Source organism: Ambystoma mexicanum, chromosome 5p (genome assembly GCF_040938575.1).
Source record: "Ambystoma mexicanum isolate Mex_15411 chromosome 5p, UKY_AmexF1_1, whole genome shotgun sequence".
Classification (NCBI taxonomy): Eukaryota; Metazoa; Chordata; class Amphibia; order Caudata; family Ambystomatidae; genus Ambystoma; species Ambystoma mexicanum.
The window spans coordinates 1,017,775,877-1,017,792,196 of NC_090930.1; the positions used below are offsets into that span (position 1 = coordinate 1,017,775,877).

The 16,320-nt window shown below is 44.0% G+C and overlaps 1 protein-coding gene across 1 annotated transcript in view; it reads right to left on the reverse strand.

Moving 5' to 3' along the window:
• BMP6 (bone morphogenetic protein 6) overlaps positions 1–16,320 on the reverse strand; it is a 561,752-nt gene that overhangs the window by 176,649 nt on the left and 368,783 nt on the right. Inside the window, exon 4 of the mRNA XM_069613493.1 lies at positions 4,103–4,300. Within this exon, the coding sequence (XP_069469594.1) occupies positions 4,103–4,300 (198 nt within the window). The remainder of the gene's footprint in view (positions 1–4,102; positions 4,301–16,320) is intronic.

Consider the following 16,320-nt stretch of genomic DNA (forward strand, 5'->3'; position numbering starts at 1 on the left):
ACATTAGAAACCTGATAGCTCTACTTGTTCCATATTATTTTTAGAAAAACTGTAGAAGTGTTGAGAAAATGAAGTGGATTGTACTTTTGCACCACAAAAGAAAAGAGAAAGGTTTCGTAGAAAGATTTCACATATGGGAACAACCGCTTACTTACAAAACCAAGAGATTTGAAATGGGGCTGAATGAAGAAGTAGAATGTAGCAGCTGTGTGTAATCCTTGACCACCATAAATCCCACTGGCCCAAGCCGCGGTTTCACTTTCTGTCCATGAAATATGGGTGATATATGTGTTTTCAGCAGAGATCCTGATGTTTACTGCCACCACTGGTGCAAGTCCTGCATGCTGATGTATATTTGGTTTTCGTTTTCTTTGTAAACACATTATATGATTCTCTTCTCCTTTCATTTTTTAGGAACCTATTGCCAATTATTTTTGTCATAGTTTACAAAAAATGTAACATTCTAATGTTCTAATTTTTAAAGATTGTTTTTGCTCCTGAAGAAAATCATTGTATTATAAAAAATACACCTGCCTGCACCTCACTGAATAAACATAAAGGAAACGCTGTTATAGAAACAAACAACAGACTCAATGTTGCAGTCATTTAATAAGCCTGGGTGGCTCCCCACTTTCCCTCAGCATGAGCCAGGCCTACGCAGCCGGCAGCTTAGGGATCCTTGCTCAACGGACTGCGGTGCGGGTCAATGTAGCTACCATAGGTATTTCTTACTTTAAACATAGATATTCCAGAGTATGTTTCTTTCAATTCCCTTCATTTATACAATCCACCTTGTTGTGTCACAGGTGCTTTATATCTTTTAAAAGAAGAATACTGACATAGTGGCACCATCTTGCATCATTGGTGCATCTCAAGCCTAATACAAGGTATTTGACTCTTTCCTCTTATGATGCAGACTCAGTTTTTAAGCAAGAGATACTCCCTTTTAGCAATAGTTGCCATTCCTTATGTCTATAGTTTCTTGCATAGCACACTGGATAGCTGGCCTTAGATAAACTCAATCATCATTATGAGACAACCCTTCAAGTACCTATACTGACAGGGATTTTCCGGTATGTGTCTGAGAGGGAACTTAGTTGAGTCCACCTCCATATGCTTTTTTTCTATGAGCACAAGAATAATTGCTTTTGCCCAGAGGTAACCCTGAGCTGAGAAGGGGATGTAGCCTACAGGATGAACACATGATAGCTGGCTGTATTCCAGGAAGAATTGACCCAATCCAGGCAACTTGTGAATATTCATCAGAGGAGAGCTAGAACCACAATCATGCTGTCCTTGCATACTATTCTGATCTACTTTTTTGCTGTGTCCTTTGTACACACAGAAACCTGAAGTTCGCCCATTGTCAACAAATAAATACATTGTCAACAAATAAATACTAAGGAAAGCCTGATATAGTCCGCAGGCAGAAACATGTTGGGGGGCTTTTTCTGAATGCGTAAAGAGGCAGCATAACCATCAAAGAATAATGCTTGTTGCATGAGAATCTGACAATGTATTGCTTACATGTTGCAATGTGTTTGTTTATATGTGTAGTTTTACGAAAGGCAACTGATACTACTGGGACTAGAGTAGGCTAATACCTCATCAACTCCCTCACCCACAGATACCTCAGGTTTCTCCTTTGAAATTCATCCTGTCCTTGTTTTTTCTTTGCATTCTGGGAAATTAAAATAGAAATAAAAAAGCTACATGCCCAGGATGCAAAGAAAAAGCAGGACAACAATGTTGTCCCAGATACCTCTCTCAAACAATTCTAAAGTCTAAGTCATCTAGACCCACCCGGCCATTTTACACCAGCCGCCTGATTACCCCAAGGAGCAGACTGAAAAGAGCTGGTGGTACAAGGTTCCCTGTCTTTGCTACAGGATATTGGAACGTCCTCCCACACCAACTCAGAGCTGAACAATCAGAGTGGGTCGTCCGCAAGCACCTCAAGACATTGTTGTTCACCCAGGATGCCCTATCTGCAGAATCATCTCGCCCCCTGCCACCTGACCAATCGGTTGTCATCGATTGTTGTTTATGACCCCATGATGTACTGTATTGATTTATGCTCTTGCATCTAGCGCCCTGGTGACTAAGGGTTTTGCGCGCTTTACAAATGTTAAATAAATAAATACATAATAAATGCCCTAATTGAAAGGAAGCAACCTGTGAATGCATGAGATACTCACGCATGGCAAAGGAAGGCATAAGATCACTGCTCCCACCATCACTCTAGCCCTTCTCCCCCATACAATCCAACCCATTGCATCACGTTCTTCTGCCCTATCTTCCTTGCCTTCCCCAGATCTTTCAATTTTTTATTTAACACTTGGTGCCACCGTTTTGCTGCTTTTTGACATCGTTTTTGCTACTACGTACATTTTTCTATAATGTTGCTACTGTTCTCTACTGCCATACCTGCATACTACAAAACATAACATTATCCCTCACGGGCACGGCCCACTCACCTGCATACGTCTCAATAGACAATACTCATTTACACACACCCAAAACACGCATCACCTCATCCAATAGAATAAAGCTGAGACTCAAACAAAATTCGGACCAGCCATTCACATAATCTGCCCCTTCTGACTATCCCACTCCCCTGACAATTGGACACGGCGCCCGTTCTAACACCTGATAACCATGGATTGCTGCTAGGGACCCAGCCGCTCTCTACCCCTCTCTACGTGCTGGCAAAAAATGTACACACACATTTTTACAGACCAAACAGAAACCCAGTTGGCTACCCTTAGATGTTACAATAGTTGGGGACTTGTGATCAAACAAGTAATGTGAAAAAAAACATCTTTCTAAACATATATCAAAAGATGGCAGCAAACAGGAAATATAGAAAAATACAATTTATTAAGAAACATAAAAAAGCCACAGAATAGTGGTCTTGAAATGATCAATCGGAGATAATCAAAACAAATATTTCATGTGTAATACAGTGCTGTTAGTAGTTAGTGGATGACCAAACCCAATTTTTGTCAAATCCCACATCTACAGAAGTGTCGCTGGGGGTCGCGTAACTAGTTAGCATAGTTACGCGCTAAGCACTGTATGGTATTATTGTCTGTACATAATGAAAATTATGAATGTGTCCTTTGCATATTTAATTACACATGAAATATTTGTTTTGATTATCTCCGATTGATCCTTTGAAGACCACTATTCGTGGCTTTTTTATGTTTCTTAATAAATTGTATTTTTATATATTTCCGGTTTGCTGCCATCTTTTGATATATGTTTAGAAAGATGTTTTTTTTCACATTACTTGTTTGATCACAAGTCCCCAACTATTGTAACATCTAAGGGTAGCCAACTTGGTTTCTGTTTGGACTGTATTCACAGTTTTCGTCCTCCCCCAGGCTGGCCCCCTATACAAAAAAGAGGACCCCACTGTATATGCTTGTTGAAGCAATTTACCACACGCATTTTTAGAAATCATTTCTTCAACTCTTTTATCTCTGACTGCGGTCTTCCGAAGGTCGTTCAGCCCCACAGCGCTTCGAGCCCAGACCAATGGCAGTAGACGCTAAGCAAGTGACATATAACATAACATACGTAAGTACTCTTCGAGGCCATAACAATGGCAGTAGGCGCTTTACAAGTGACGTATAACATAACATAACATATGTAAGTACTACCTAAACTTAATTAGACTCATTTTTATTGAAGTCAGAAGAAGGAAAGGCAAAGAAGGCGATGCGGGAATATCGAAATGTACATGCCGATTACACATAGACCTACATATCTCTACAGATTTCCGGAGAGGTACATATATATGTAACTATCCATAAAGGATTAAGATGCTTAACTGACGAGCGACATTTTTTTTCTTCTGTCACAAAGCAGTACATTTCAGCAAATAACGCTCTAACCGCTAGGTGGCGACGTGCGCTTGTGTTTTCTTATACCCCATGGAGTCAACACCCAAAAATAGTTTATCACTGTACGCTCGTCATCTGAATTGTAAAGCACTTTACATTCAAGGCTACCTGCGAGGAATCCCCAAACCCAGGCATTTTCTGAAACCCACCGTTTTCGTTTTAATGTGAACAGCGCGCAATGCCCATGACGTCACCTGTTGTGCTGGGGGACCGTGCGACGTCCTGCGACTGTGTGGAGCGGTTGCGGTTCTGCTGCTTGCGCTTGTTTGCTGCTGACCGCGTGGACCGCAGGTGAACCTCGCTCACTTTAAAGAAGGCGACCATGAAGGGCTGCTTGTTATGTGGTCCAATTCTTCCTATCAGGCCCGCCTCCCTGGGGTGCACGTTCAGACCTTGAAGAGGGCACAAATCAGAAGCGTTGGCTGGTTACTGCGCATATTTACTTTGCCATTCCAATACACTGCTTTTCCAAGCCCACCCACAGGACGCAGCACACCAATGCAGACAGCATAATGAGCACAATGGGCACAACGCAGTAGTGGCGTTTGGTGAATTATTTAAAGTGGAGGAACATACATATTTCCCTGATTTGGTAAAAGAAGGCAAGACAGAGCCATTATTGGGGTTCGTTGGGGGCTCTCCTTCCCAAGACGTGTGTATACATGGAAGGCTGAAATGGTGCCTTTTACAGCACACATTTCAGAAAAAATAGTTTTAAAAACTAAAAAGATGTACAATTTACAATTGATAAGGTGAATGCATGAAAAACTCCACGAGATGCCATAGTACACCAGTACATTTGACAATATCAGGAGGATAGCCAGGGTCGGACTGGGACAAGAAATAGGCCCGGACACCCAAAAAAAAGTGGCCCACCCCTCACCTCAAAAAAGTGGCCCACCCCTCGCTTCAAAAAAGTAGCCCACCCCATGCCTTAAAAAAAGTGGCCCTCAAACCATCATCTGCCCGTGAATTGTGTCAATTCATGACTTTACAGAAAATCCTACTTATGGAGGGTTTGTGTGTCTGTTACATTACAACACAACTCATAAAATAACATAACGCTGCATACAGTTCTGTGACAGGGTACACAGCTCCGAGACGCAGGAGTGGCATGAACACGACCCTTCCCCCCTTGATGAAACAGGAAGTGGCATCAAATAGCATTGTTCCTAAGTACACTACGAAAAATAAGTTATGATTTCACTAATGTGATATACATTTTATACAAGAATGGATCACCGTATGTATCATTAATATCTGTGTGTATAGATCCATATTGTCAAATTACTGTGAATGCAAGCAGATGTCCAAGGCCAAATGATAATATGTTATTGTATAGCATTTACGCTTAAGCTCTTTTTTTATAGAACAAATATACATGCAATATCACCCAACCTGTGTTGGTACTCATTTATCGACCTCAGAAGGATGGAAGGCTGAGATGGTTCGAACCTGCAACCTGCAGATCTCACACTCGTCACAGCAGCGAGTGCTCAACCCAATGAGCTATCATAACGGATATAGTAAAATGAGCAAAAGTCTTGATATTCTGAGGCACCAACAGGCAGAATTAGCCCAAGACTAATCTATACAGAATTCGTTCCACTGATAAGAGAAATGGAGTGGTGGATTGAGACTTCAGGAGCAATGTCATTGTCCTGCTTAACAATGGATCTGACCAATGTCCTGTAGAAAGGGCAACCCAACCCCCAATTGCTAGCCTGTGTCACCACACATATAGCACACAACAGGTGTAACTATACACACGGAAATGGCCCCGGTTTCCATATCGTATCTGCATCCAATAACAAAACAAACGGTAAATGTGCTTGCTAGAAATGTTCATAAAATCAGTGTAAATCAGAAAATGTGGGCATAGCATAAGTACTGGTACCAACACACATTTCTGCCAATGGCCTACATTCTGACTTAGAGCACTATCATGAGGGCCCACATACAGCTTCTGAAATTCACTGCACTCCTGAACTGAACCTATGCTATTTCAGCACTAAAAATTACACACAATTCTCAGAACAATGACACATCAAATATGTATGTGAATAAGCGCAACACAAAACGCTGCAAATGCATCCCAATACTGCTGGCATTACGTCGTGCTATTCCAATACTAGGACCTGCACAGAGCTCTGTGAATACACCTCAGCCATGATCTACAGGCTACAGCACTCCCACTAATCCAGTACTGGGACCCAGAAAACACAAACATCTGTCAGTGCACCTCCATCCCGACCTTTAGCACATGTGTCATCAGGCTCTATTCCACTCACGGTGTATAATACACCAGTCCACTATTGTCTTTACTTTGCATTCTGGTATTTGCAGTCCTTGATTTTAGGGCGACTACAAGTTCCAAATTGCAAAGTAAAAACATGCATGCCAACATTATCCATTACATGTGGTCATTCATAGCCTGGTCTTGTTTTAACCTTGATTCTGGGATTTGTAAGGGGGGGGGGGCCTGACTACAAGTCCACGAATGCAAAGTTAAAACCGAGCGGACTAGCATCTCCTGAATGGAATAGATAATGTTTGCACATATGGAAACACTTGCAATAGAATTACAACTTCTGCATGGAATGGGACATATTGCCATGTATGCTTGTATACATCCATTCTAGGACAAAGACTACACACAGCACTGCCAGTGCCCCTCAATCCAAACCTGCAACAGGCCTTGCGATTCCAATTAGGAAAACAACCTCCAATTGAATGAGAAGGTAACAGGAATTGGATGTGAAAGCAGCAGAAACAAACATGACTCGAAAATATGGAAATTTGCTCTTGTTCCCTGCTGTTAGATTTTTTTGTTTGAATGTATGTTAGCAACAGTCCCTCTCCAATGTACGGCTCCATGGTCCCGCCCCTCCCACAACAACACACGCATACACACGCGCTTAGGCCGCTACCTCCCACACTGCGCTGCTCCTTACCTGTCACGGAAGGAGGGCTCTAATGGGGATAAACCCTCAGACCTCCTGCACTCACATACCCTCATGGTCCACGTCGGAGGTCTGCTCGGAAGCAGAGACCCTCATCTAGTAAGTTCTCTAGGGGATAAGTGCGAGGGTATTCATGCTGTGAAGCACAGGGAAAGGGAGGGGGGTTTACACTGAGGGACTTGACAGTGAGACGGGCTGTTCCTGCTTGGTTATTATTGTAGGCGGTGGGGCATGCAGTTGCGAGCAGGTGCAGGATGTGTTACTTTTTTACCAAAAACTGGGAGCGGGCCGGGCTGACCTCGGCCCAGCCCGCTCCCAGTGTTTTGTAAAAAAAGTAACACTTCCTTCACTTGCAAAGTGGCGACTGGCGCCATGGTGTCTCTCGTGCCGACTCACTGTCTGCAGGCCGTGCTCATGCAGAGCAGATCAGAGTAGGCAGGGCCTGCAGGCAGCCCTGAGCCGGCGCGTGACTGGCCCAGGCGTAGGCTGGAAACTGGCCCCTCACCCGACGCCCGCCTCCAAATAATTTCAACCCAGCCACGGGCTGATGGGCCTATCCAACCCTGATTATGTCATGCAAAATGATTGTAGTATTTCATGTAAATACTAAACCCCATTTTTATAATGATCATTTTTTTAAAAAAAACAGCCCATAATTAAAAACAAAACGGCCCCTCGGGGAAAAAACTGGCCCCCATTTCCTAAAGGTCATCGGCCAGTGGCCGATGGACCGATACGGCCAGTCCAGCCCTGAGGATAGCTCAGGGGCAACGTGCTGACCATGGAAGCAAAACGACATGGAGCAGCACAGATTCGATCCCCGGGTCCGCCCTTAGAAACTTCTGGGTATTAAGCGCGTTATAAATAATCTATTATATCATCGTCATGCTGCCGGTGTCCAATGTAAAACAACATATTCCAGCATTGCCCGGTAAAATATACATGTTCATTCTGTCAGTGCCCAACAATATATGTACCTGTGATTTATTTAATGTGATTACTAATAATCAGTGATGTAATCTATCTGTCTATCTATACACATATAGCATGCAGTGAAAGACATTGACTAGTCCTTTAAATGGAAGCTCTTGGTCTGAACACAGCTTGTCCACCGTCAACGTGGAGTAGCAAAGATGGCTCCAGAGAACTGTGCCAGCTGTTTGGCATGGCACATAGACACGTGTCCACCTTTGCAAGTGATGCGGGCAGGCTGTGCAAGTGCTGCTCTGAGCGGGGAGGACGCTTTGAATGGAAACAATACGGGTGTTTGCGTTTTATTGCCAAGGACAAAATGTGTGATGTTTTAATTGTTGGGGAGTAAATATTCCCCAAAATTGAGTGTGAGTGAATGAACACAGCAATGGGAACCCCAACTAACCAAATGAGGGATTGCTTGGATGTACCCCCTAACCCCAGATATTGCTTTTAAAAAGGGGGTGTAAATGGTGCATTTTACAGCAAACTTGTGGTTATAAATAGGGTAAAAAGCTCAACAATTTGCAATCGGTTTTTCAGGGTAACACATGAAAAAGCACAATTAATACCAGGCCGTCAATGGTGCACAGGAGCATTTTCCCAAAAAATGTCCATGATGCATTTGCCCACAATTGGCTCCGTGCACACATTGCACCTATGCTCACACACCCACACATTAACCTACACACACAATCACATGGGTGCACATACACATGCGCACACTCAAAGATACATACCGCCCAGCAGGCACACATCCAAGCATATGTACACACCGCTTATTCCTCTTACCTGCTCCGAACTCCTGCCTACTCATGCCTGAGACCAAGATGACATGCCCCACAAACAATAAAACAAAAAAGCAGTGCGAGGTGTCAATCAAACCCCACTTTCTGAGTCTCGCTCCCTGGCTTGCATGGCAGGGAGCCAGAGACTCCACAACCCATGCCCTCCAGATGTGCAGGAACACTGGGCCAGGAGTGCTCCCTTAGATGCCTGCTGCAGCTAAAGGAGTGTTCAGGGGTTTTCACTGGGCCAACTTTGGCTCCTCTATAATGCGTGGCGGATCGTCTCTGGAGGATAGCTCAGGGGCAACGTGGTCGCCTTGGAAGCCAGACGACACGGAGCAACACAGGTTTGATGCCCGGGTCCACGCTTAGAAACCTCTGGAAATTAAGCGTGTTATAAATAACCAATCATATCAAATAATATCGGCTCTTGATTGCCTATTATGAATGAGCCATCACTGTGGCTAATGGTAATGCAATTACATTTCTCGATGTTGCTATTTCCACATCTGGCAGGAAAACAGTGTTGGCCAAGCTGTTGATTTCAAAGATTTCGATAAGCTTAATTTGGGGTCATTTGAATTTTGGGGATACAACAATTTGGCCCGCTGGGTTACAGTTGATCAATATCCCTTTGCACTGCACACATCATGCCCTCTTAGCTTATAAGTATACAAGGTATCTACACTGCATAGGGGACTATCGGATGTTGAGTGTGTGCTGTGTCAAGGGGGGTAGTTGATAAGCAACATGATGATTGGTTGCTGAGGTTAGGTGTCATCCTGATCTAGTTTAGATACCTTTCTGTAACCTACCCTTCACTAGCCAGATTATATCAAGCTTATTCAATGTAATAAGTGCATCAATATTCAATGGCTCCAAATCTCCAACCTCTGCAAAATTGAACCCTTCATCCTGCAGCAGGATGTTCGGACTTGTGCCCTTGTGGTCTTTCACATTGATGGCAGAAACGTTCGCCAGATGAGGCTCCCAGCTGCTCAAGTGGCTCCCCTCGAAGCGGTTCACCACGCTGCAGCACGTCTTATTATGGGTATGATGAAATTTGATGAAATCACCTCCGTCCTACGCAAACTACATTGGCTTCCTCTCCAGGCCAGGAAACTGTTCAAGACTACATGTGTCATCTACAAAGCCCTCACAGGTAGCACACCAGCGTACCTGGCGGATTAGCTCCACATATTTGGTGACACACGCTCCTCGAGCAGAAAATTGACCAACATGCTCAAATCATAATTTGCCGGCAAACACTCCTTCTCTTGTCATGCACCCACTCTTTGAATCTTAACCGCTGTATCGGCTCGGAATGCCATTTGTGGTGGTGCCATAGTTTGGCGGCAAAAGAAAAAGCTTTTATCTGAATAATCAGTGCAAATCACGAGCACTCTACAGGATATCTCACAAGTACTCTATGCACAGGATATCTCACTTTCCATCATCAAACAGTGGTGTATCGCCTCCCAAAAAGTGTTTCAATACTACTATTAACCAAGTGATTTAGGACCTATGTTTAATATAATGAAAACAAGAGTGCTAGGTTTCCTTGTGTCTGAGTTAGAACGTCTGACTGTGATTTTCTACCTCACTAAAGCTAATTGCTTGATCAGAAAAGTGTGCATTATAAAAACATGAACTGTGGAATGAGTGCCGTCTGTATGGTTTTGCGCAAAAGTTCATAAACTACAGCCGCAGGCTCCGGGTAGCAATCTGTCATATACATAAATGCATCCTATGGACACTGACCCTCTTTGATGGACCTCTATGCTGAAAGTTGACCCAGCCATGTATCTTTTGTCTGCGGACCATATTTTATACACTTCTTTGATAGACTATGGCCTATCCAGGTATTCATCAATGCTGTACAGCAGAAGACTGCACTCCCTTCAATGGTTTCAGATCTATCGTAAGTTGTGTAGCAGTATGTACGATTTGTTGTGACACAAAATGTGTATTGCTGGGAGAAGAAATGTAATGCAAAATGTGTTTTCCCTTTAATACTATTGTGTGTCTGATGAAGGGAACATTCCTGCAACATACTGTGCCAATGACAAATGTTCTGAATGGTTTATGGTCATTTCATCTAAAACTATTGCATCTAATGCCATTCCATCGAAATGTTTGCATCTAAAAAATGTCCATCTAATGCATTTTTTGGGGGTGTTTTTTGTCTTTTTTCGGGGTGGGGGCAATCCCCTGTTTTTTACCCTTTAAAATGCACCTGAACAAAAATGAACCTTTACCCCCCCAAAACATGCATTAGATGGCCATTTGTTTAGATGGAAAAATTTAGATGGAATGGTATTAGCTGGAATGGGTTTCGATGAATTCACTAGATACCTTCTGAATTTATTAAATTATGAATGAGTTATTTTCTAGCCATCGATACTTGGACTTATAAATTACTGATCTGTCCAATTACCTTTTTATGCTACACATAAAAAAACACCAAAAGGAGATATATTTGGAAGGATGAATGAATTTTACAATTTTTTGATAAATATGTTGCAAAAGTGGGTTGAATATACCAATCAGAATACATTTAAAAAAACGTAGACATGGAAAGCTCAGCAACCCCTAAATTCTATCTTAAGAAGGTAAGAAGGCTACAAAAAAAGAACTACAGACAGAGGGAGAGATAGAAAAGACTGGCGAGGTGAGGAAACTGGATGGATGGCAAGTTAACAATGTGATGGCGAGAGGTGGATGCAAGCATTGAAGGAGAAAGTGTAAGGGGAGGGAAGAAGGACTAGAAGTGGAAGCCAATGTGTACCGAACAAAAATGTGATTTATAGAGCGACAGTGAAAAGAATACAAGGAACAGAAAAGCGGTTATGTAATAAAGGAAAGGCAATACGTGCAAGAAAAGGCAGTCTTTCCTGGAGGATTGAGTGGAGCGAGGCAGGGGATCTAAGTAAAGGAATATGTATAGTGGACTAGAGAAAGTATTCACCAGGAATCCACAGGCAGGACGGGGAGGGTGTATAGGGGTGATATAGAGTGTAGGATACGGGAACCGAAACAAGCAGAACAGGAATGAGAAGAGAGCAAGAGCAGAAAGGAGGGAATATAAGAAAAAAGAAAGCACCAGAGCTGCGCGTGTGGGCAGTGGAAAGGCATGAGAGCAGAGAGGGAGGCCCAAATATACATTTCTGTAGCCCCGCTGCCCCAACAAAATGGCACGAGGAGCCATCATCACAGCACAATATTGAGGGCCTCCAACACTCTGCAGAAAACCTCCTGCATCACACGGCAATGACGTAAATCACAAACCTTCCTACCAGGGGAATGGAAAAACCTACACTGTGTGTCTGTGGAGTCCCATTCTGTGGCACCACTTCCGGGCACGTTGGTGCCCTATAATTATGCCAATCAGTAGAGTCACTTATTTTGTTAAGACTTTTGGCGGGATTTTAACATTAGAAGTTAATAAACAGTCTGGGCCTGATTCACAAATCGGTTTCTAATGGCGTTTTCCCATAAATCAGGCCCTATGCCTCCTAATGCCCTTACAGCAGTTCAGAATGTAAGCAGCAAAACACAGTGAAAGCAAAATAGGGTTTGGCGCTGTGAAACTACTATGATGGTGATTTGGTGCAGCACAAAAGCATAGTGATATAACTTAACAACATGTAACATTTATTGGGCCTGATTTACAGAGCGTTTTTCGATGGGACTGTCCCATTGTAAAACGCTTTTGTAAATCAGGCCCATAGCCTCGTTCTAAAATCCCACCCCGTCCATAAAACTTTGATTTAGGGGGCTTCGCTTTCGAGGCCAAGGCTGAAATGTACGTCATAGTTCATCGGGACAGGACAGCTGTCAGCAGCATTCACTATCGTTATAGCATGTTGGTGCTTTTGCACACAATTCTCAAAACATATGTTCTTCCAGTCCCAGGAGAGAAGCAGCAGCAGACACGAAGAATCCTAGTGATTTGCCGAGCCACGGGACTCCAGCCTAGGTGCCCCTACTGTGCCCTAGCCACTGAGAGGCCTGGCGCTTCAGGACTTATCAAGCGCGCGCTTCATTATGCGATTATTGACCAACAAGTGATGCACTAGACAATATCAGAGTGCAGGGGCCGCACGGCATAGCTGCTGCATGGCAGGGGACCTCCTGCCTTCCAGGCTTGGCTTTTACATGACTCAGCCCTTCTTCCTTCCAAGATCAATACATTGAGTACTATTGAGTTGGGTCATTATAACAGCTATTATCACAGCACTTAGAAGCATGAGGAATCGGGCAGGAAGCACTGTCTAAAAAACTGATTGGCATTATTGTGCTTCAATATAAGACTCATCATAGGGGATTGAATGAACCATCTATGCCCGGTCCGACAGCACAGTGAGTAAAGGGCTCACTTTGACATCTGTGCAGAGCCTGCTGACGCAGGTACGCATCCCGGCAGGGCCAAACTCAGCCTTTCATCCTTCTGAGGTCGATAAATGAGCACCACACACTGGGAGTAATAATAAGCAGCACTCAGATACCTGAGGCTTCGTAGCGCTATATAAGTGATATTTTTAGGGGCATGGAGCATTCAATGGCTGAGGGAGGCTTACTAGTGAAAAAAGAACACATTAGCATCCACTTGTCGTCTCAGGGGGCTCTCATCTCTCTAAACCACTCGTAACCGGAACAGGTGCTGCGCTCTTGTGAAGTCTGATTATAAGAGTAGCGGTGCGAAAGGCATCCTCCAGGTATAGACTATTGAGGTGCCGAGCACGACGCACATCACATGCACTCAACCTCCACATCAGGAGGTTAACAACGCACAGTGGGTCATTTTCATTTAGACAGTAAACTGCACCGAGGGGACCACTTCCGTTTGCACTTCCATGCAAAAGGTCCCCCTCTGTGCAAGTGTATTCATTGCCAAGGTGTAGTGCAAAGTAAAAGTGTGAAAACAAGCGGAAACGTGTTGGAAAAAAGTGTAAATGCCTCACGGAATTAATGATTGCAGGAGGCATTTGCAATAGATTCCTATAGAATGCATATGCTTTTAAGGGGATGGACGACAGATACGTTTATCAATAGCGGGGTAGGGGTGTCATTTTGGACTGTGCGAGAAGAGTTTGGGGATAATGGGAGACAGCAGGGTAGACCACTGAGCAAAATGAGGAAGGATTCTGGCCCCTGCCCTGATCAATCCCCTGACGAGTGCCAGACAGAAGCCTGGCCAGGCCCTTACCTTCACGGGCAAAGGTGCAAGCAGGCCACTGAGCATAGCACCTGTGAGTGTTAGAGTAAGGTTTGAGGCATCTCTCAGCCTGATAACCAGCATACTAAGGAAGGGGAATTACGCGACTGCAGCCACCACATTTCAAGCTGCCCTTCCACTGAATCTTAAGTTCTTGCCTCCCATAAGTCATAGCAGGTTATGCTAATGTCTGAGTTTCCACATGACCCTTTCCCTCATCGGCCAACTCCCAGATGCTTGTCTTGTTTCTACTGGGTACAATGTATCTATATGGGAGAGAGAGAGAGATGGCATTGGGAGCTAGAGAAATGAGAATTGTCTGTATATGGCCAGGGTTAGTAGGCCAGGGTTGCAGGTTCTTTTTGCCTTATAAGGACTGTAGTCTATCAGATCTTGGGCTCTTCCTAATGGATAACATACTCCTAAGTCTCTTCAGCCAAACCCATAGAAAGCAGATTGCCACTCAGGAACCGGATACTTCCGACCTGTACCCATCAACAACGAAGATTTCACATCTGCCTTTTCCCGTTCCACTAATGAACTTCACCCCTCTCTTCTCTTCCAGAGTCAAGTGCAGCGAGGCCACCAATAGTGGCAGACTGGCGTTATATAAGACCACTTTCATTACATTACATTTCATTAGTCAGTTCACTGCCTTAATTCCAACTCAAAACAGCATGAAAAACCCCTGGATCGGAAAACTAGGGGTTAAGACAGGCGTAACATATATATGGCTGTCTTAATGTGTTATTTTAGATCGGCTGATCAGGACTTACAAAATAACCCCGGCCACATACCCCGCTGACAAAAACAGTGGGATGGGAGCACCAGTCGTTGCCACCGTACCCGGCTCTCTCTCTTCTAGGTATTCCCGGACTGGGTTGTAGCCGTAGAGGAAACCTTGACATCGCAGGCCGAAAGCAACGAATGCCAACGCTTCCAGTCTTGCACGTCACAGCAGATAAGGGCCTGCACCAACAGGTGGTGCAAATGACAGTTGATGCATTTTAACAAGACTAACGTAACAAAGTTCCAGATAACGAAAATCAGAATAGTGTCCGCGTGGATAGCTGAAGTAGTAAGCTGGCCTTTGACACAGAACCAACCTGCTTTTCACGAGTTCAAATCTTGTGGCAGGTCCGACTCCAACTTTCCTCATTCAAAAGTGGAGAATTTCCGTATGATTAGATTGAGTAACAATAATGCTGTCATTAAAGTGCTTAGAATTGAGAGGACTCCGGTATGAAGAATACAAAGGGCCAGATTCTCAAAAGATACCACAATTGAAAGGAATGCAGAGAATACACTCGTTTCATTTGCGCTATTTTCATAAACGCTCAGGTCACCTTATTCACAAAGGTGACCTGAGCGTTTGAGAAGGGGATTTACTGTTGCGGTCCAGCCCCCTTGCATACATTAGTGTCGGGGGCTTGCTCTCACCACTAATGAATTACAGTCTTCGACCAACCACGTGGTTGCTGGGAGCACATTTCAAAGAGATGGGCCATTGAAGACCCTGTGTTGGTGAAACACTCAAAAAATAAAAAATGTCCGTCACTCTTTGGGGTATGGAAATGCTAGTGTAACAGCTGTGGCTTAACCACTGGCGGTCACACTTCAAAAGATAGGCATGATAGGATCAGAAATGACCTTGTCATGATTTGCACCTCCCACGGTGCCTGTTTCAAAAGGTGAAGGGGGATGACTCTCATTTCTGGGCATTTTAAGGTGCATCCCATTTGTGAATTCAGGATGCACTTTAAAGTGTTGAGAAACGCACCCTTATTTATGTAAATGCGCAAAGGGAATAAAACGACATCTGAATAAGCACATCTCGTCACTTGCATTAGCAAATCTCATTTGCGCCAACAATTGTTTTGAGAATCTGGACCAAAGTATTTTTTTCATATAAGATAATACGAAATGCGTACCAAGTTTGATTGGGTAATAATGATTTTACATAAAAATGCTAAAATGCAATATAAATTACAAATACAAATTTTACACCAAGATGTCTGTTGATATTCCCGTTTTTAAAAGAAAAAGCGATCATTAGCTTTATCCACCTTGGAGCCAGTGAGCTGTGATGGCAGAAATGTGGTGGAGTCCGCTGACGCAAGAGGAGACGTGCCTGTGCCATTGGCAGCTCGCAGATTGACAAGCGGCATAAGGCCCCATGCGAAGGGGCTTGAGGCGGCATATCCCCAAGCGGCAGATAACATCGGTGAAGCGGCAAACAATCCCCTTTTGCTGTGGGGGCCTACTCTTGCTCGTTGGTGGTGGAGGTGGTCCGGGCAGTGTCCTCGGCGAGAGAGAGGAGTGTGCTATTCTCTGGGCTGCAGCTCGGATTCAACCCAAGATCCATAGCAGTAAGGAAATGCCATCATTTATTTCCACCATCAATGCATGTGTGGCTACTTGGTGGCCATCTTGGAGTGGTGCCCTTGCCACGGACATATACATTGACTCAT